The sequence below is a fragment of the Liolophura sinensis genome, chromosome 1 (assembly GCF_032854445.1).
Source record: "Liolophura sinensis isolate JHLJ2023 chromosome 1, CUHK_Ljap_v2, whole genome shotgun sequence".
Lineage (NCBI taxonomy): Eukaryota > Metazoa > Mollusca > Polyplacophora > Chitonida > Chitonidae > Liolophura > Liolophura sinensis.
Window position 1 is genome coordinate 78,191,217 of NC_088295.1, and position 22,892 is coordinate 78,214,108.

The following is a 22,892-nucleotide window of genomic DNA, read 5'->3' on the forward strand; positions in this document are numbered from 1 at the left end:
TTACTCTGATGTAATCGTACGCACAATTATTGTACACACAATTAATGTACTTACTCTGACGAAATCGTACACACAATTAACGTACTTGCTCTGACGTAATGGTATGCACAATTATCGTACACACAATTAATGTACTTACCCTGACGTAATTGTACGCAAACTTATCGTACACACATTTAATGTACTTACTCTGATGTAATCGTATCTACAATTATCGTACACACATTTAATGTACTTACTCTGACATAATTGTACCTACAATTATCGTACACACAATTAATGTACTTACTCTGACGTAATTGTACGCAAACTTATCGTACACACATTTAATGTACTTACTTTGACATAATTGTACCTACAATTATCGTACACACAATTAATGTACTTACCCTGACGTAATCGTACGCAAACTTATCGTACACACATTTAATGTACTTACTCTGACATAATTGTACCTACAATTATCGTACACACAATTAATGTACTTACTCTGATGTAATCGTACCTACAATTATCGTACACACATTTAATGTACTTACTCTGACGTAATCGTACACACAGTTAATGCTTCCTTCCATATCCAGAGCCACAAAGGTGATCCTTATGCGAGCACCTACAGCCACTGTGATCGTCCAGGTGTAGTCAGTGTTATGAGGATACTGATTGGGGTAGAGAGGGGAGGCAATCTGCCCTGATGTTCCAGTTATGTCACCTCCATAAACTGAACAATTAAAACAAATAAAGGTTATTTATTTCTTTCTTGAATGGTATTTTATGGCACACTCTAGTATACTCTACTTATGTCACAGTGATCAGGTTTATGGGTGGGGCACAAAAGGCACAGCCTCGATGTAAACCACAGCACCTTTAAAATTTTCCGCCTTAAAGTTAGAGCCTCATAAGTTTAACTTCTTTGGTCAGTAACTATTATTGGTTAAAAAAATGTAATGTCTTTCTTCTTATATTCATGTTCTTATCTAGAAATCAGCAGGTAGTGTGATTAGTTAGGAATGATGCATGAATTACAACAAAATTCTTATGTATTTAAAATTTAAAATTCATATTCATTCCTCAGTGTTTGGAGTCACATTTTAAATGTTAATTTTTATCACTGATTAGGTTTTAGATGTAATGATGAAGTGATTGCACGTTATTGTCTTCAAAAATTTCCATCCTTCACATTTTCTCAACGGCTGCCATGGTAACTGTAACATGAAGATTTTCAGCATCTGGAAGTTTTTTCATCCAGATTCCAGATACAGAAATTGTAGTTTGTACCACAGAATACATGTAGAACTGTTAGCCTAAAATTTATTTGTTCGAGGTAGACAATATAATTAGTCTTGATACCCTGATATATAGCATTGATATACATATAAGATGCATCCATATTTATTGTAGCATAACTGTTATGTTTCCTATTCAAAAGGATTTATAAAGAATCTTTCAAGAACAAACATGGAGGAATCAAAAGACAAACATGAAATGTCTGACCTGTGTTATACTGAGCCATAAAACCAATGCCAGTTGCTGAGGCATCAGAGCGGAACTTCAGCCACAAGGAATTAACAGCAGTGATGTTGGAAGGAATCTCCGATCCGCAGTATCGACCAATCAGACTGCCTGACGCACTAGTTTCTCTCACCTCTAGGTAGTCGTAGTTACACTGCACATGATTTTCGAGGTCAAATACACTGCAAACAACAACAAAAGCAACAATATGTGAAACATGATCAGGAGGGGTGGGGAACTGAAAATCTGAACAGTCATGAATGAAAATAATCATTATTTCTATTACCATGAAATAGAGATTTAAAAACATTCTAAAGTACATGTATTTATTCACAACAATATCAATGGTCATAAAATTTCCCATGACATCATACATAAACACATCCCCTAATGTCACTGAAGACACAACAACAGCCATGTTTAAACTCAGTCTCTTCATCACAGTTTAACAAATTTGTTCAGGAATGTACACAGTTCATATTTTTTTTCTCAGAGAGTTCAGTTCCCATCAGTGGATGAATTAATTCACTTGTACACTGAAACTTGGCTTGTAATCGTATCATGAGAATTATTCTGAGAATAGCAATGAGTGATTATAAAACTCAATGCCACTTATTACAGACATATCGTGGAGATTCTAAGAAGTGGAGACTTACCTGAAGGATATGAAGACTCTGTTGCCAGGAGAAGTTGTGATGGTCCAAACACACTCTGTACTGGTCGGGTAACTTTGCGGGTAATTTGGGCTGTTAAACGCTCCATGTTCTGCAGTGAAGTCTCCACCACAGCCTAATGGGGGGAAAAAAACAAACAAAACCAAATGTTAGTAAGGATTGTGAGAAACCCTAGCTTACTCCCATGTTAGTGTTGTCAGAAAATGGAAGCATTTGCTGTACAAACAACCACAAATTCGCACCAGCTGAGACATCCCTTGTATGGGATTTAGTGTTGTGTTGCAATAAAAAGACAAGATGTCAAAGCTGATCAACTAATAAAGGGACTTAGTCACAGCTAAAAAGTCTGGACCAGCCATTTTATAGGTTGATAAAAGAACAGTGTAACTTATCTCTGAAACTGAACACAAAAAAATACATGTACAATGACATACACCCATACACTTAAACATGCAATGAACACTGTACACATGTAAAACTACATGTACAATGACATACACCCATACACATGAACAGCCATGAACACTGCACACATGTAAAACTACATGTACAATGACATACACCCATACACATGAACAGCCATGAACACTGTACATATGTAAAACTGCGTGTACAATGCCATACACCCATACACATGAGCAGCCATTAACATTGTACACATGTAAAACTACATGTACAATGACATGCACCCATACACATGAACGGCCATGAACACTGTACACATGTAAAACTGCGTGTACAATGCCATACACCCATACACATGAGCAGCCATGAACACTGTACATATGTAAAACTGCGTGTACAATGCCATACACCCATACACATGAGCAGCCATTAACATTGTACACATGTAAAACTACATGTACAATGACATACACCCATACACATGAACAGCCATGAACACTGTACACATGTAAAACTGCGTGTACAATGACATACACCCATACACATGAACAGCCATGAACACTGTACACATGTAAAACTGCGTGTACAATGACATACACCCATACACATGAACAGCCATGAACACTGTACACATGTAAAACTGCGTGTACAATGACATACACCCATACACATGAACAGCCATTAACATTGTACACATGTAAAACTACATGTACAATGACATGCACCCATACACATGAACAGCCATGAACACTGTACTCATGTAAAACTACATGTACAATGACATACACCCATACACATGAGCAGCCATGAACATTGTACACATGTAAAACTACATGTACAATGACATGCACCCATACACATGAACGGCCATGAACATTGTACACATGTAAAACTACATGTACAATGACATACACCCATACACATGAACAGCCATGAACACTGTACACATGTAAAACTACGTGTACAATGACATACACCCATACACATGAGCAGCCATGAACACTGTACACGTGTAAAACTGCGTGTACAATGACATACACCCATACACATGAGCAGCCATGAACATTGTACACATGTAAAACTACATGTACAATGACATACACCCATACACATGAACAGCCATGAACACTGTACACATGTAAAACTACATGTACAATGACATACACCCATACACATGAACAGCCATGAACACTGTACTCATGTAAAACTACATGTACAATGACATACACCCATACACATGAACAGCCATGAACACTGTACACATGTAAAACTACATGTACAATGACATACACCCATACACATGAACAGCCATGAACACTGTACACATGTAAAACTACATGTACAATGACATACACCCATACACATGAACAGCCATGAACACTGTACTCATGTAAAACTACATGTACAATGACATACACCCATACACATGAACAGCCATGAACACTGTACACATGTAAAACTACATGTACAATGACATACACCCATACACATGAACAGCCATGAACACTGCACACATGTAAAACTGCGTGTACAATGACATGCACCCATACACATGAACAGCCATGAACACTGCACACATGTAAAACTACATGTACAATGACATGCACCCATACACATGAACAGCCATGAACACTGTACACATGTAAAACTACATGTACAATGACATACACCCATACACATGAACAGCCATGAACACTGCACACATGTAAAACTGCATGTACAATGACATACACCCATACACATGAACAGCCATTAACATTGTACACGTGTAAAACTACATGTACAATGACATGCACCCATACACATGAACAGCCATGAACACTGTACTCATGTAAAACTACATGTACAATGACATACACCCATACACATGAGCAGCCATGAACATTGTACACATGTAAAACTACATGTACAATGACATGCACCCATACACATGAACGGCCATGAACATTGTACACATGTAAAACTACATGTACAATGACATACACCCATACACATGAACAGCCATGAACACTGTACACATGTAAAACTACATGTACAATGACATACACCCATACACATGAGCAGCCATGAACACTGTACACGTGTAAAACTGCGTGTACAATGACATACACCCATACACATGAGCAGCCATGAACATTGTACACATGTAAAACTACATGTACAATGACATACACCCATACACATGAACAGCCATGAACACTGTACACATGTAAAACTACATGTACAATGACATACACCCATACACATGAACAGCCATGAACACTGTACTCATGTAAAACTACATGTACAATGACATACACCCATACACATGAACAGCCATGAACACTGTACACATGTAAAACTACATGTACAATGACATACACCCATACACATGAACAGCCATGAACACTGTACACATGTAAAACTACATGTACAATGACATACACCCATACACATGAACAGCCATGAACACTGTACACATGTAAAACTACATGTACAATGACATACACCCATACACATGAACAGCCATGAACACTGTACACATGTAAAACTACATGTACAATGACATACACCCATACACATGAACAGCCATGAACACTGTACTCATGTAAAACTACATGTACAATGACATACACCCATACACATGAACAGCCATGAACACTGTACATATGTAAAACTGCGTGTACAATGCCATACACCCATACACATGAGCAGCCATGAACACTGTACATATGTAAAACTACATGTACAATGACATACACCCATATACATGAACAGCCATGAACACTGTACATGTGTAAAACTGCATGTACAATGACATGCACCCATACACATGAGCAGCCATGAACACTGTACACATGTAAAACTACATGTACAATGACATACACCCATACACATGAACAGCCATGAACACTGTACACATGTAAAACTACATGTACAATGACATACACCCATACACATGAACAGCCATGAACACTGCACACATGTAAAACTGCGTGTACAATGACATGCACCCATACACATGAACAGCCATGAACACTGCACACATGTAAAACTACATGTACAATGACATGCACCTATACACATGAACAGCCATGAACACTGTACACATGTAAAACTACATGTACAATGACATACACCCATACACATGAACAGCCATGAACACTGCACACATGTAAAACTGCGTGTACAATGACATACACCCATACACATGAACAGCCATGAACACATTACACATGTAAAACTGCGTGTACAATGACATGCACCCATACACATGAACAGCCATGAACACTGTACACATGTAAAACTACATGTACAATGACATGCACCCATACACATGAATGGCCATGAACACTGTACACATGTAAAACTACATGTACAATGACATGCACCCATACACGTGAACAGCCATGAACACTGTACACATGTAAAACTACATGTACAATGACAAATACATAGAGAATATTGCACAGTGAAGGTTGAATATCATAAATATTTTTCGAAAGAGCAGTGAAAATGATAACCCACGAGGCTGGACAAGGAATGGAATACTGGAAGCATAAAACTTACTGGAAGTGGATGTGGTATAGGTGGCTCTGAAGCCTGACCTTTGACCTGACAAATCAGCATTGAAGATGACATAGAGTGATGAACCCTGGGATGTAATGGTGGATGGGATGGTCGTGCCGCAGAAGGTGTTAATCTCAGGAGAAGAGGCGGAGTTACCATCCAGGACCTGGACGTAGTCGTTGTTACATGTTCCCTCGCGAGACTCTATGTCCATGTGGGTGAAGGTCAGTGTAACTCTCTCACCTGTGAAGGTAAGCAATAACATATAACTTAGTGCATTTGCCCTAAAAATTCTCAAATAAAGGTGATAAAATAATATTTTGGTGCAGGAACTTAATTTTTTGTATTTCCAATAGGATATCACCCTATCTTTCAAACAAACCTCAGAACAAAGATTAATGGAATTCATAGAATTATATGGCAAGAAAGGCAAAGGCAAAAAAATAAGAAAAGTAAAAATTTACATGTCTGTCTTACAGATTTGTGCTAGTTACAGAGTACCTGGAGTAACCAGGTACAGTTACTAATCTGGTCTGGACAGGTTCTACACACCACAGATCTATGCTTGCCGTAACCAGGTACAGTTACTAACTGATCTGGATAGGTTCCACTCACCACAGATTTATGCCTGTAGTAACTAGGTACAGTTACTAACTGATCTGGACAGGTTCCACTCACCACAGATTTATGCCTGTAGTAACCAGGCACAGTTACTTACCTGATCTGGATAAGTTCCACTCACCACAGATCTGAGCCTGGAGTAAGCATAGTTTATACTCACCACTGGTCCATGCCTGGAGTAACCAGGTACAGTCGCAGCCCAGGTCATTGTGATTTGAATACGTTTTACTCACCCCTGGCCTGGTCTATGCCTGGAGTTACCAGGGACAGTTGCAGTCCAAGTCATACTGATTTGGATAGGTGTTACTCACTTCTGGTTTGGAGTAACTATAGCTCCTACTCACCACTGGTCTGTGCCTGAAGTAACCATAGTTTCTACTCAATACTGGTTTGTGCCTGAAGTAACCATAGTTTTTACTCACCACTGGTCTGTGCCTGGAGTAACCATAGTTTCTACTCACTACTGGTCCGTGCCTGAAGTAACCATAGTTTCTACTCACTGCTGGTCTGTGCCTGGAGTAACCATAGTTTCTACTCACCACTGGTCTGTGCCTGGAGTAACCATAGTTTCTACTCACTACTGGTTTGTGCCTGAAGTAACCATAGCTTCTACTCACCACTTGTCTGTGCCTGGAGTAACTATTGTTTCTACTCACCACTGGTCCGTGCCTTAAGTAACCATAGTTTCTACTCACCACTTGTCTGTGCCTGGAGTAACCAGGTACAGTTGCTCCCCAGGTCATACGGATCTGGATAGTTAGGAGACATAATGGCCCCGTCAATGTCAGCATTGTACGTCCCACCACAGCCTGAAACACAGTACTACAAGAATGAAAGGTTGATTATGGATTATGGATTAATGCCTTATCAGCAAAATTTCAGCTATATCGCGGAGATAAAATATTCAAAAGGGCAGCAAATGGTTTTTGATATGATAATGACAACATCCAAAATAAAAGAAAAAAAAGATGACGTTTAAAACCAGTTAAAAACGAATTAAACTAAAACTCAAAAAACATGTTACAACACCACATAAAAATGATATACTGGTATATGATTATGGTGTGAATGAAGAGCTGAGGCTGAGTGTCATGTGACAGTCATGATCAGTCATAAACGATGCAGCTTTCGACACAATTTGCCAGTGCTATGGAATGTGAGTTATATAGGAATGGCGGTAACCTAAAAGGTATAATCAAGCAATAAAGTAAAAGAAAGCTAAAATATGAAGTAACGTTCATCATAAAGACAATTGAAAACTATGTGTAAAACTACTTTCATTTATTTTTTTAGATATTTTTGAAGAGTATTGAAAGGCACTTAAATACTGGAATTCTTTGGTGGGTTTTATAAGCCATAATGATTGTATCTGGGAGCTCTGACGTCACATCACCTTGTTTTTTTTTTTTTTTGATGTTCACCAGAAGGAAGGAATTTTTGAGAATATTGTTTTAGTAGTCATTTACTCACAGGTAAAGCGATCTATTCCAACATTCAGTGTTGTGATTAGAGACATAAAAACTTTTTGTGACATCAGAGTTCTGAAAATGGTAGTATGGTCAATAAAGCCCACCTTAGAATTCAAACATTTAATTTGATCACCCTCTGCCTAAAAATCTAAAAAAATAAATGAAAGTACATTTATGGTTTTAAGTTTTAAGTGGTCTAATAAGTGATGCCTACTTCGATTTTCAGAGGTTTTTTCTTTCAAAGACGTGGAATGTACTGTGACCACTCTGGCAAATAAAACCCACTGTTGACCCACAAAGTAGTGTCTCCGCTATATGATTGGCAATTACCGTCCCTTGTGTGAAGTACCCACCTAATAATACAAAACTTTGTACACACCAGACACAAATATGGCTTGTTATTTTGGCATTTCTTTGACATTGCAAATACTGTGGTATGATTCTGTGTTGTCATCACATTTAAGACCCAATCACAACCTACGCTGACCATGGCAGGAGACCACTTAACCAGCCTGAAGACCTACCTTTGACATACTGGGCCTTAAATCCTTTCCCTGCGATGGAATTATCTGACCTCATGCGAATGAACATCTGGTTGCCTGAGGAGCGGACCACTGGGTTGTCTGGCAAAGCGTTTCCACAGTGACGTATCAATTCTGTGTCGTTTTGAGTGGCACCATCATACACCTGAAAGTCAAACAATGTTTTAATTTGAAGATGAGGTTGTGTCCCTGTTTTTATACCATTTGCTTATCTATCTTTACTGGTGATTTATTGAGCTTTCAGGCAGTGATGTTTACAAGCGAACTAAACCTTCTGAGTCTGAGGGAAACCTGAGTCTGGAGGAGACCTGACTGAGCCTGAAGGAGACCTGACTGAGCCTGAAGGAGATCTGACTGAGCCTGAAGGAGACCTAACAGGACCTGGAGGAGACCTGACTGAACATGGAGGAGACCTGACTGAGTCTGAAGGAAACCTGACTGAACATGGAAAAGACCTCACTGAGTCTGGGGGAGACCTTACTGAGCCTTGAGGAGATCTGACTGAGCCTGAAGGAGACCTCACTGAGTCTGAAGGAGACTTAACAGGACCTGGAGGAGACCTGACTGAACATGGAGGAGACCTCACTGAGTCTGAAGGAGACCTAACAGGACCTGGAGGAGACCGGACTGAACATGGAGGAGACCTGACTGAGCCTGAAGGAGACCTGACTGAGCCTGAAAAAGATCTGACTGAGCCTGAAGGAGACCTCACTGAGCGTGGAGGAGATCTGACTGAGCCTGAAGGAGACCTCACTGAGCGTGGAGGAGATCTGACTGAGCCTGAAGTAGACCCCACTGAGTCTGGAGGAGATCTGACTGAGCCTGAAGGAGACCTGGCTAAGCCTGGAGGAGACCTGATTGATCCTGAAGGAGACCTGACTGAGCCTGGAGGAGACCTGACTAAGCCTGAAGGAGACCTGGCTGAGCCTGGAGGAGACCTGAATGAGCCTGGAGGAGGTCTGACTTAGCCTGGAGGAGGCCTGACTTAGCCTGGAGGAAACCCTGGCTGAGCCTGGAGAGACCTGACAGAGACTGAAGGAGACCTGGCTGAGCCTAATGGAGACAAATACCCATTCTTTGATCTGGTATAATCCTACAATACATATGTGTATATGTGCAGATATGAACTCACAGCAACGTAGTCATAGCGACAACCACTGGATCCTTCCACCTCAAAGTCCTGGAAGGTCAGAACAATCATCTGTCCTTCCATCAGAGTGATCAGCCACTCACAGTCCGTCCCGTGAGGGTAATTATTAGGGTAATTCTTAGAAGTAATTAGGCCATTTTGTGCAGTGAAGTTACCACCACAGCCTGAAAAACAAAACTTGCATAATTATTCTGTCAAAATTATTATCTTTGCAAAACTGGTCAAATTAAATAAGTACATATGTACATATATATAAATGTACCAAAAAATAATACATCAAAACTTGCCATTTGATATCAAAAAGCACTGGTTATTATCACATATACATATATTTACATGTGAGTTCCATCAGAAAATACCCACTTTTGATACACAAATAATTAACTCAGAAAAAAATAACTAAAGAAAATAGATAATTGTACAAACCTCCAGTGACACTTTCATAGTTGGCCAAGAAGCCTTGGCCATTTACAGAGATATCGCTGGTGAAGCGCACAAACATTGTGTTGCCAGTGGACGTTAGGATCTGAGGGGCAGATATTGTGTTACACAGAGTGGTCAATACTGGTGCTGAGTCGTCCATTCCACCATACACCTGGCCAATCAGAACGCAAAATACATCACAGCATATTGGCCGAAGTATAGCTACTACATAAATGAAGTTAAAAAGCAACGTTTTCAATTTTAACAAAAATTATTCTCCTCAGGCTTCTCTTGTAATATTGTACCAGGTTGCAGAAGTAATCTTTGTGAAACTACTGTATCTCACCTAACACATGTCAAAATGTACTTTCAGACGCATGTAGGGACTGTAAAATTATTCTTTTCATACCAATATGTACATTTTTCTCATAATAAAATAAATCAAATTTCACAGAAAACTCCTACCTGGCCCCATCAAGTGGATGAATCAAACAAAATGTGTTGCTTGAGAAATGCTAAACTTCAGGTGAAATACAGTAATTCCTGAAGTATTCGTAATATAAATCCCTAAACTGTTCAATGCAATGTATGTAAAAAAATATTGTGAAACCGCTGGTATTCCCCATTAAGAAACATAACAGCTTTTTGTAACATTATTCCTCATGAGATGAATGTACCAGGTTGACTTTTATGTTCACTCTTATGATTCAAAATCCATACATTCACACAAACAATGCAACAAACCATTTCAGTTTCCAATGAAAAAGTTCATCACATTCTTCAAATACAATGAAGTGTCAATTCTGTGAAGAGTGTCAATTCTTGTAGTACAAAAAGCATTAACCTGTTCACTGGGATTTATCCAATAGACAAACAGTAATGAAGTCAAGTCCTACAGCTGTCCTGTTCTGTAGTACACTTGAAAGCACCAAGTTGTTACAACAATTCCAACAAAATATTTCTTTGATATTTTTTGGGACCACATCTTGGAATGTTTTGTCATCGTGTAATAATGTTATACATGAGGACGTAATATATGTTTTCTAAATATGTTTCCATTAGAATTTTGTCTTTTCAGTTAAAAAGTGTGTTCCTGGATTTATATTTATATTTTCAATATTTTCATAAATATTTATCATAATTCAGATTAAATGCATGTGTTTAGATATAAACACATTCAAATAAATTTATTAGACATGCATCACATTCTTATTTATTACAATCTTATGTAAAGAAGATATACATCAAGAGGTGGTCCCAGATACCCACCATACAAAAATATTTTCAATGTCCTAAAAGAAAAAAATGTAAAAAACAATAAAGGCCATATTTGAAAATAAGTTTTCACACTCTTTCATCTGATTTTTTCACTTTTATGTCTCCTTTATGGTTACTACATACCACAAGGGAGTCATAACGACAGTCTGTGTGTGCCTCCACATCAAAGTTGCTGACAGTGAGTTTCACCGCTGACCCGGTTGCCACGGTGATCTTCCATTCACAGACACGTCGGTGGGGGTAAGGATTGGGGTAGTTAGGACTTGTAAATGTCCCTGTGGGAGATGTGAAGTATCCACCACAACCTGGCAAAAAAAAAAAAAAAAAACAGATAGAACTATTACTCTGGTTTCCATTTTCAGAACAGATAACACGACACAAAATTTAATACTGATGAATTCAGATTTTTAAAGACCATGAATATATAATCAGGCATTGTGGATGCAATATATGTAACTAAATGATTTGCAACACAGAACACAGTGATTGGGTTAGCTTAATATTGAAGCTTCACAAAATCTAGTGTAAACTTATCAATAATTCCTTCAACATGCCCAAAAATGAAGCCCATAAATATACGAAGAGCTTAAAAAGTACAGTATTTTCCAGGATATGTATGTGGTTAAAAAAACCCACAATAGGCAGTTTCATAAATGTAAAGGGGAAAAAACTGTAAAAATGAAGCAAACATCAAAGGATAGACCATTGAAAACACTATCTCAAACTATCTTTGCTTGTATGATGGGCCTTTGTTACAAATCCCATCTTTAAACATTGTATTATATTTTTTATTTTTTTATTTTACCAGGTCAATGTCTGACCTACATTTTCCCCTCTGTGTATGTTACAGCCTACATTGTAATTCAATCGAGTGTTCTAGAGGCTTCGGTGTTTATGAGTTTAGTGTCACTGTAAATAGAATGTACATTCTGGAAATAAGTATTGGTGTTCTAAAGATGTTTACAATCAAACCATCCAGAATTTTGTTAACTTAAGTCTATAAAAATGAGCGACACAGTCATGTTTACTGTCATCCACTAAAAAGATTTTGCTGAGTTTGGAGAAATTTGCTTTCATGTCATTCGACATTTGTTACTTGTACTCCGTTTTTTGTGCGTAGCACTTTGTGACCTTTAATTTTGCCACTTGCTATTTTTTAAGACATTACTTTGGAGCTTGTATCGCTCATTGTATCTATTGTTCGATTACATACATTTCATCTCAGTTTACCCTGAAAGTGACTTTGTGTATATTTCTAAGGAGTGAAACATACATCGCCAGTTTGGTATCACAGACACTACTATCAACCCGTCTGCCCTGAGAAGATATAGGCAGTGGTGATAAACACTGTCAGTGGGGAATGCATCTTGACTGTGAATTCTATATTTAAATGGACTGAATCGCCTTTGGAAGCTGGAATATTCAATCTAGATTTGAACACTCTCTTCAGTAAGAGGCTATATAAATATACATTTGTAAAAATTTGTATTGTTTTGTATATTATTGTCAGTTTTAGTTTATTTGTCTATTTTGTTCCAGTATAATATGTCTGTTTCTTTGTTTGATCTTGCGTAAGGCCTCTTGCTGATCTGAGTGTCAAACAGGCTCATTGTTTCTCATCTCTACTCTCTGATAGTACATTTCCATAGCTCTCCTTGTAGCCCTGTGGATCTTGCCAATAATGATCTTTCTACTAATGCTTACGTCTACTCCATTTTTACTTTCTTTTTCTTTAACTAAAGGCTTTGGTATGCCTACCATCCATGGTGTATTCCAGTCTGAAGCCATTCCCTGCCACAGAGGCATCTGAGACGAAGCGCACCCACATGTACTCCTGGGTGGTGGCTATGCTGTTGGGGATATCTGTGCCACATTGTCTCATGATTGGATCTGATGTCTCGTCAGGGCCGTCTCTTATCTACAGAATACAGAGACATGAGTATCTTCAATAAATTAACTGTTTTAGGCCATCATTAAAAATGTGTTTGTTGGTCATAACCCCATGTGAGCAATTAAAGGGTCATACTTATAAGTTTTTAGTCAGATTTTGACTTTCCTGTTCTCTCATAAAACAAAGAATTTTGCTAGGATGTTCTAACATAAAAACCATTTCTATGTATGTACAGAAGCTCACCTTGAACAATATTACATCAGTATATCAAGTTGAACATATCAAAGGCATTTATCAATTCATCAAAGGTACTGATAACTAACAGCAAAAATTGTAACAGCTTGAAAAATCCACATGTACGGACATATATACATATTTCGAAAAGCCATAAAACCTTTGGAAAACCAATTTATATCATGCAATCCATTCATGATGGGATTCACATACTTCATACACCAAGAAAGAATATACATACAACTTGTTAGTTACCTGTAAGTAGTCGTATCTACATGATGAATGGCTCTCAATGTCAAAGTGTGAGAAAGAAGCATTGATGGTGTTTCCCAGTGAGGCTCGCACAACCCAGGTGCAGTTGCGAGAGTGAGGGTACGCATTAGGAAAGTTAGGGCTCTCGATTACTCCTGTGTGGTCAGTCAGGGTCGTGTCACAAACTACAACACAAAATACATGAGTCAAAATACATCAGAATCTCACTGCACAAAATGTTGCTAAGATTTCTGGACTACAAATAATTTTACTGCTGACCATCTCTCAAAATAACCTAAATTCTGAATTTTATAACACTTGTAGCTAAGCTAGGAACATGGCGCCCCGATCCCAGCGTTATACCAAGGTCAACAGAGATGGCATGGGAGTTTACCAGTAAATGTCAAAAGAGATGGCATGGGAGTTTACCAGTAAATCCCAACAGAGATGGCATGGGAGTTTACCAGTAAATCCCAACAGAGATGGCATGGGAGTTTACCAGTAAATGTCAAAAGAGATGGCATGGGAGTTTACCAGTAAATCCCAACAGAGATGGCATGGGAGTTTACCAGTAAATGTCAAAAGAGATGGCATGGGAGTTTACCAGTAAATCTCAACAGAGATGGCATTAGAGTTTACCAGTAAATCTCAACAGAGATGGCATGGGAGTTTACCAGTAAATCCCAAAAGAGATGGCATGGGAGTTTACCAGTAAATCTCAACAGAGATGGCATTAGAGTTTACCAGTAAATCTCAACAGAGATGGCATGGGAGTTTACCAGTAAATCCCAAAAGAGATGGCATGGGAGTTTACCACAATCTAGGCAGGTATGTGTGACTTCCAGCAGTAATACACAGCATGGTACTTATCTAGGCATGACTGCACTCATGACTGAATCCACATGTGATTTGTTGCTGTGATATGGTGCGTGGAATGTATCTTGGCATTATTGCACTCATGATTGAATCCACATGTGATTTACTGCTGTGATATGCTGCGTGGAATGTATCTTGGCATGATTGCACTCATGATTGAATCCACATGTGATTTACTGCTGTGATATGCTGCGTGGAATGTATCTTGGCGTGACTGCATTCATGACTGAATCCACGTGTGATTTACTGCTGTGATATGCTGCGTGGAATGTATCTTGGCATGACTGCACTCATGACTGAATCCACATGTGATTTGTTGCTGTGATATGGTGCGTGGAATGTATCTTGGCATGACTGCACTCATGACTGAATCCACATGTGATTTGTTGCTGTGATATGGTGCGTGGAATGTATCTTGGCATGACTGCACTCATGACTGAATCCACATGTGATTTGTTGCTGTGATATGCTGCGTGGAATGTATCTTGGCATGACTGCACTCATGACTGAATCCACATGTGATTTGTTGCTGTGATATGGTGCGTGGAATGTATCTTGGCGTGACTGCATTCATGACTGAATCCACATGTGATTTACTGCTGTGATATGGTGCGTGGAATGTATCTTGGCGTGATTGCACTCATGATTGAATCCACATGTGATTTGTTGCTGTGATATGGTGCGTGGAATGTATCTTGGCGTGACTGCACTCATGACTGAATCCACATGTGATTTGTTGCTGTGATATGCTGTGTGGAATGTATCTTGGCGTGACTGCACTCATGACTGAACCCACGTGTGATTTACTGCTGTGATATGGTGCGTGAAATGTATCTTGGCATGACTGCACTCATGACTGAACCCACGTGTGATTTACTGCTGTGATATGCTGCGTGGAATGTATCTTGGCATGACTGCACTCATGACTGAACCCACGTGTGATTTACTGCTGTGATATGCTGCGTGGAATGTATCTTGGCATGACTGCACTCATGACTGAATCCACATGTGATTTACTGCTGTGTGCTGTGATATGCTGCCCTCATTACAGAACCCATGGCCTATATGCTAGGCATGTGACTTACTGCTGTAATATGCAGCATGGAATCCTCTCCCTCCCACGGATACGTCAGATCTGAATTTCACCCACAGTTTGTTACTGACGGAGAAGATGGGGTCAGGCAGAGTTTGTCCACACACTTTAGCTAACTCTCTACCATTCGTGTCCTTGTCTTTTACCTGCAGCAAAAATTAAATACGGCTTTCTCAGAAATGTATCTTCCCATACATACATTGATGCCTTGGTGTAGAACACAATAAGGACATACACATACATGTACAATGTACACCACACAACCTGTAGATCAGTCACACTGATTGACTACTGTTCCAAGCAGTACTCACGAACATTACAATGATAATATGTGAGAGGGTGGTAAGGTGCATGGGTGACATACACATACATGTACAATGTACACCACACAACCTGTAGATCAGTCACACTGATTGACTACTGCTCCAAGCAGTACTCACGAACACTACAATGATAATATGTGAGAGGGTGGTAAGCTGTATGGGTGTCTCACCTGAGCCTGACCGCCTTCATGTATTACCACAAAGTAGTTGGCCCTTTGGTAGTAACTGATGGACTTCCCACTCATGTCACACACAGGGCTCACATTCACAAAACTTTGTTAATCAATTTTTCGTACCATCACTCATACATGATGTCGCCATATGGCAAAGCTACCAGAAATGTCACTCACACAGTCTGGTGACAGTGGCCCGATATTCTGGTAACTCACATATGGATCCATTTACAACATAATGCAATAATATTTAACATTTAAAATTCAAGAAATATGAAAGACACATATTCTGAAATGAACTCTTGTACAAGGACTTTCAAAACATTTAACACCTTTCAACAAAACTGAAATTGAAATACCTTCATAGATTTCAAGAATTTAGATTTTCAAAAGTCTCATAAATTATCTGTACACAAAGGCGCTATGTGGTAAAATCAATGAAGTTCCAGCTGTGAGATACATACCTGAACATAGTCATAATTACAGTTAGAATGCGTCTCTAGGTCCATGTCTACAAACACTAGCTGAAGCTTGCTCCCCCTTGAAGTGGTGATGGTCCAAAAACATTCCCCATTGTGTGAGTAGGACACAGGGTAGTTGGGAGAGACAAAGCTGCCTGTAGGGGTGGTCAGGTCAGCACCACAACCTTATTTGATAGAAAAAACAATAGTCTCAAAACATAGCAGGGCCTTGCAAAGTGCAAATCTTGTTGAACATGCATTTTCTATACAACTACTATACTGGTTTAAGCTGTTAGAATGAAGAAAAATTGAGTAACATGACATAATTTTGCTGAAAATAAACAAAAGAGCGCTAAACTTGAGCTTAATCTGTAACTTGTCACAGTGAAGTCATATACAATTCAATGTAAACAAAGCCTGTTGCAAAAAACAGAAAACTGCCTAGGAAAGAGTTTTGAAACAGAGCAAAGACACATATGAGTGAGCTAAAAATGGATGATATCGCTAAACACTCAATCTGTAAATCATCCTAATACTTGAGAAAGGGATCTGAATGAAATTTCTGCAAAATCACATCAATTACATAAATATAGCAAACCTGATGATGTTCCATCGTAAATAATTCTAAATCCCGCAGCTGACAGGGAATTATCTGATCGAAACTTCAGGTACAATCGGTTACTATGAGAGCGAATGAGAGGTGAGATGGCGCTACCACAGTATTTGCCCACAAGTGGTGATGTACTGAAACCTCCATTCCTAAAAACAAAGGCAAAAAAAAAAAACATGCAAACATCCAACACAAGGCGTAACATAACCTTTCATGTCTTGAAATGATCATTATCACTTCAACTTTGACTGAAATATTGCCGATGTGTCCTTAAGCAATAATCATTCATTCATTCATTCAACTTTGATAGCTTTTTGAAATATTCATGATGACAGATAAAAATTACAAATGTTCAGGCTAGAACTTAGCCCACATGTTGTAACTTAGGGACTGTGGACAAGACTGGACATGACAGTAACACACATAGCGAACGATCTACTACAAGTATTGTTAATGACCTATAATTGCATGGACAGATACCTTAAAAATGAAGCAATCACCTTGCTTATTAAAGCCACAGTATACACGGTTTACTGTTAATCATAAACAATTCCATTTGATTTTTCACCTAAAGTTAAAGAACCTATAATTTCACAAAGAAATTACAAATAATGTCATTTAACATTTATTACTTCTGGTACTGAAACTATATCGTCCTATATACCAAATAAGCCTTTTTTACATCTTTCTATTCAGCTCAACAGAACTCTCAAAATCAGGTAAAATGTGCAACTTACATGTGATTATGGGTGAAATTTTAGGTACAGGTGAATGATTTCATGAAATGCTCGGTGAATAACTGTCTCTCTCAGCACAAGCTCACCTGATCTCCAGATAGTCGTAGTTACAGTTGGGGTGTCTCTCCATGTTGAACATCGTCACATTAAGGAGGATCTGTTTGCCGGCGTCCACCACGATTGTCCACACGCACTCCCGGTTATGAGGGTAGTTGCTGGGGTAACCAGGGCTGGTGATAACTCCCACGTTGTCTCTCAGCTCAGCTCCACACACTGTCAATCAGGCACAGTCACATTAAAAACAATGTAACGAATCACACAGCTTTTACTTAAAGCACAACTACAAAAATGAAAAAGGGTGGGGATCTTTGTGTTTACTGCCACTAATTAATCATGGAATCAACTCACTAATTTATTCAAGAATTATTTCACTGAGATGTCAACTAGTAAACTTCTGTAAACGTTTTGAACAAAAATATCTGAATTGACAGACTTGTATTCATACTGAAATGGGGGAACTGTCAACTCCAATATCTTAAATCCCAAAATTTCATTGATTGATTGTTCAACTCCAGCAAAGAGGAATTTATCCCAGATGAATTGAACACATAAGCTTTAATATCAGTGGGCACAGTGGGGGTGGGGTCTCCTTTGGACTCACCAGAGGTGGCATTCAAGGCTACATAAGAAGCTGAGAATCCTTCAAAGGCCAGACTGGAGTCTGAAATCATTTGTACTGCCAATGTGTTACCAGAAGAGGTGATCACAGGTGGGATGGAAGAGCCACAGAACCTAGGGCACAAAGTATGAAATAAAGCTTAACTTAGTCAACTGCACAAGTCACCAACAAGAGAAACAATTTATGAAATATTTTTTTAATTCTGTGAACTTGTTATGCTCTGAATAATAACAGCTGCCCATCAGCTCAGCTCACCAGGACTGGGAGGAAGGAGTCAGTTAATGTATTAAATATATGAGCTTAAATACACCTTAAAGTTTATCATAACAGTTCATCGTTCATCTAATCGCAGTACATGTATATTTATTTATCTATTGTATTTATTTGATTGGTATTAAAGACTGTTCTCCAGAATTTTCACCTTGTATGCCAGAGGCCAGGTGTATGGGTGGAGGAAACCAGAGTGCCTGGGGTAAGCCAGAATGCCTGGGTTAGTCACAGTGTCTGAGGTGATCCAGAGTGCCTTGGGTAAACCAGAGCACCTGGCGTAAACCAGAATACCAGAGGTAAACCAGACTGTCTGGAGTAAACCAGAGTGCCTGGATTAAACCAGACTGTCTGGAGTAAACCAGAGTGCCTGGATTCAACCAGACTGTCTGAAGTAAACCAGAGCACCTGGAGTAAACCCGCTGTCTGGAGTAAACCCGACTGTCTGGAATAAACCAGAGTGCCTGGATTCAACCAGACTGTCTGGAATAAACCAGAGCGCCCGGATTAAACCAGACTGTCTGGAGTAAACCAGAGCGCCTGGAGTAAACCCGACTGTCTGGAGTAAGCCCGACTGTCTGGAGTAAACCACAGTGCCTGGATTAAACCAGACTGTCTGGAGTAAACCAAAGTGCCTGGATTAAACCAGACTGTCTGGAGTAAACCACAGTGCCTGGAGTAAACCAGACTGTCTGGAGTAAACCACAGTGCCTGGATTAAACCAGACTGTCTGGAGTAAACCACAGTGCCTGGATTAAACCAGACTGTCTGGAGTAAACCACAGTGCCTGGATTCAACCAGACTGTCTGGAGTAAACCAGAGTGCCTGGATTCAACCAGACTGTCTGGAGTAAACCAGAGTGCCTGGATTAAACCAGACTGTCTGGAGTAAACCAAAGTGCCTGGATTAAACCAGACTGTCTGGAGTAAACCACAGTGCCTGGATTCAACCAGACTGTCTGGAATAAACCAGAGTGCCTGGATTAAACCAGACTGTCTGGAGTAAACCAGAGTGCCTGGATTAAAACAGACTGCCCGGAGTAAACCAGACCATCTGGAGTAAACCAGACTGTCTGGAGTAAACCAGACTGTCTGGAGTAAACCAGACTGCCCGGAGTAAACCAGACTGTCTGGAGTAAACCAGAGTGCCTGGATTAAAACAGACTGCCCGGAGTAAACCAGACCGTCTGGAGTAAACCAGACCGTCTGGAGTAAACCAGACTGTCTGGAGTAAACCAGACTGTCTAGAGTAAAACTACTACAGAATGATTCTTACTCAAATTACTCGTTCAGTTTAATGTGAGACAAAATATGTGAGTTAAATATGCCAGCCATAACTCACGTTCCAAATGAATTTCCAAGGTCTGTTGCTGTAGAGTTGTCAAAGACCTCAACATAGTCAAATCGGCAGCGTGAATGTCGTTCCATGCTGAAAGTGTTGAATGTAAGTCTGATAATGAGACCTGCAGGTACGCTGATGAACCAGGTGCAATTGGCACCATGAGGGTAGTTGTTAGGGTGGCCAGGGCTCTCAAACATCCCAGTCAAGTCTGTGAATGTCCCTCCACAACCTGCACATACAATATTCATGGGTGATTGCAGTCAGCAAAGGTACCGCCTAAAAAAATCTTCCATAATTTCATGGAATTTCCCACAAATAAATTGACCTACTGTAGGAACTGTCATATACATGAGGGTGAAAAAGTATGTAAAAAAGCATGGGATTTGTTGTAAATCATACATAATTTCACATCTTTCACCAATTCAATACGGCAGGGCAAAGAGCTTGACACATGAAAAATTTCATAATTATAGGTGATTTTACTATCAAATGTATGTAAAGCTCTTAATATACACTGTACCACCTCATACTGGTGTTCATAAAACTGCTTGATTACTGCACTAGAACTGTTGAAGTGCAGACAGCCTCATAGTAAGACATTTTTGTGTTAATATCCGGGTTGCCATTGGTTATATCTATGTGTATGATGTTTAAAGTAACCCGACATATGTACACCGTAAAAACCATACAGAAAGACAAAGCGTTCTCTGTTATACATTTGTCATCTGAGTGACATTCACGGTAACAGTTCAGAATCCACCGCTGCTGAAAGTGATCACACCCACCTCCAATCACTTCAGATGTGGTATAAGTGGCACTGAAGCCCGTGTTTTGTACAGAACCATCTGTGACAAATGTCAGGTACATCTGATTCCCAGAGGAACTAATGTCCGCCGGAACTTGTGGTCCACAAAAACGGCCCAGAGAATCCGCATCAGCACTGCCGCCATCCCGGACCTGTGTAAGATAAATTTCACATAGTTTGTTTGGAACAACCAAATAATCAGTAAATATGCCATCTTTACAAGCACACAAGTGTAAACAAAGGAAACCAATGAGTACCCTCTACCAACAGGGTGTGGGTCAGGCCATAGTGAGAAATGAAACAACAACAAACAACAGCGAGGAATGAGATGATAAAACAACTGGGCTTACCATGATCATTATTTTTTTTTAAAGTCACCAACAAACAGAGCTCACAAGCTAAATACAACCTTGAAAACTACAAAGCAGTATGTGTATGGAGCTCCAAAGCAGGTGTGAGGAATTCTAGAGCAGGTGTGAGGAACTCCTGAAGTGGTGTATGGAACCCCACACTAGGTGTGAGTAACCTTAGAGCAGGTGTGAGGAGCCCCACAGCAGGTGTGACGAAAGCCCAGAGAAGGTGTGCAGAACCCCAGAGAAGGTGTATAGAATCCCAAAGCAGGTGTGAGTAACCTTAGAGCAGATGTGAGGAACCCCAAAGCAGGTGTGAAGGAACCCCAGAGAAGGTGTGAGGAGCCCCCGGTTTAAAAGTGAATAAAATTTACCCTGCCCAATGCTTTTGCAGACAATATGTTGGCTATGGTTATAAGATACTTATAAGACCAAAACAGTCCTTTAAGGGCATCATTATGCATTCTAAAAACGCATCCACAACAACTGAATACACAAATACATATTACACACGTAGGTGTAAGACATGAGTACACCCAGCACAGCTCACCTCCAAGTAGTCAAACGCACATCTGGAGTTTGAGGACCCCTCCACATCAAAAGCACTAAAGCTGAGCGTGATACTGAATCCATCAGGCTGACTGATCAGGTAGGTACACACCTTGTTCCTTGGGTAGGAGTTGGGGTAGAATGGAGACTGGAGAGATCCTGTGGGGGTGGTGAATGTGCCTCCACAGGCTATGTACACACAAAAGAAACAAAAGATAAACCCTGAATCGTACATAACACTGGAAAGTCAAGATGGCTATTAAACTTAGCACATACACTGTGTTAGGAGTGAGTGAGTGCTTGGGGTTTAACGTCGTACTCAACAATTTTTCAGTCATATGACGACGAAGGAATCATTAGGGTGCATGCACGTACACTGTGTTAGGACATGTAATTCTGATTACACTGAGCTCAAATCAGACTGGTCATTTCCATATAGTTTTTGCAGAGTAAATGTGTTGTGTGACAACTCCCACTAACATGTATACTGTGAAATGCCACAAACAAGTGATTTTTGATGTCCCCCTTTGTGACACAAACTTCATTAATCATAAACTATAGCACTACAATGAATTAAATGACAAGTCCCATATGTTCGTGACACATGTTCAATTTATTTTCAACTGGA

At 39.6% G+C, this 22,892-nt stretch overlaps 1 protein-coding gene across 1 annotated transcript in view; it reads right to left on the reverse strand.

Moving 5' to 3' along the window:
- Positions 1-22,892, reverse strand: part of LOC135461552 (cubilin-like) — a 52,440-nt gene that overhangs the window by 28,693 nt on the left and 855 nt on the right. Inside the window, exons 3-21 of the mRNA XM_064738702.1 lie at positions 22,266-22,453; positions 21,346-21,517; positions 20,561-20,789; positions 18,935-19,065; positions 18,360-18,546; positions 17,525-17,685; positions 16,930-17,111; positions 15,962-16,115; positions 14,004-14,185; positions 13,382-13,541; positions 11,747-11,928; positions 10,349-10,517; positions 9,905-10,086; positions 8,755-8,917; positions 7,457-7,570; positions 6,141-6,383; positions 2,169-2,301; positions 1,495-1,694; positions 540-721 (exon numbers count right to left, since the gene is read on the reverse strand). Coding sequence (XP_064594772.1) covers positions 540-721; positions 1,495-1,694; positions 2,169-2,301; positions 6,141-6,383; positions 7,457-7,570; positions 8,755-8,917; positions 9,905-10,086; positions 10,349-10,517; positions 11,747-11,928; positions 13,382-13,541; positions 14,004-14,185; positions 15,962-16,115; positions 16,930-17,111; positions 17,525-17,685; positions 18,360-18,546; positions 18,935-19,065; positions 20,561-20,789; positions 21,346-21,517; positions 22,266-22,453 — 3,314 coding nt within the window. The remainder of the gene's footprint in view (positions 1-539; positions 722-1,494; positions 1,695-2,168; positions 2,302-6,140; positions 6,384-7,456; positions 7,571-8,754; positions 8,918-9,904; positions 10,087-10,348; positions 10,518-11,746; positions 11,929-13,381; positions 13,542-14,003; positions 14,186-15,961; positions 16,116-16,929; positions 17,112-17,524; positions 17,686-18,359; positions 18,547-18,934; positions 19,066-20,560; positions 20,790-21,345; positions 21,518-22,265; positions 22,454-22,892) is intronic.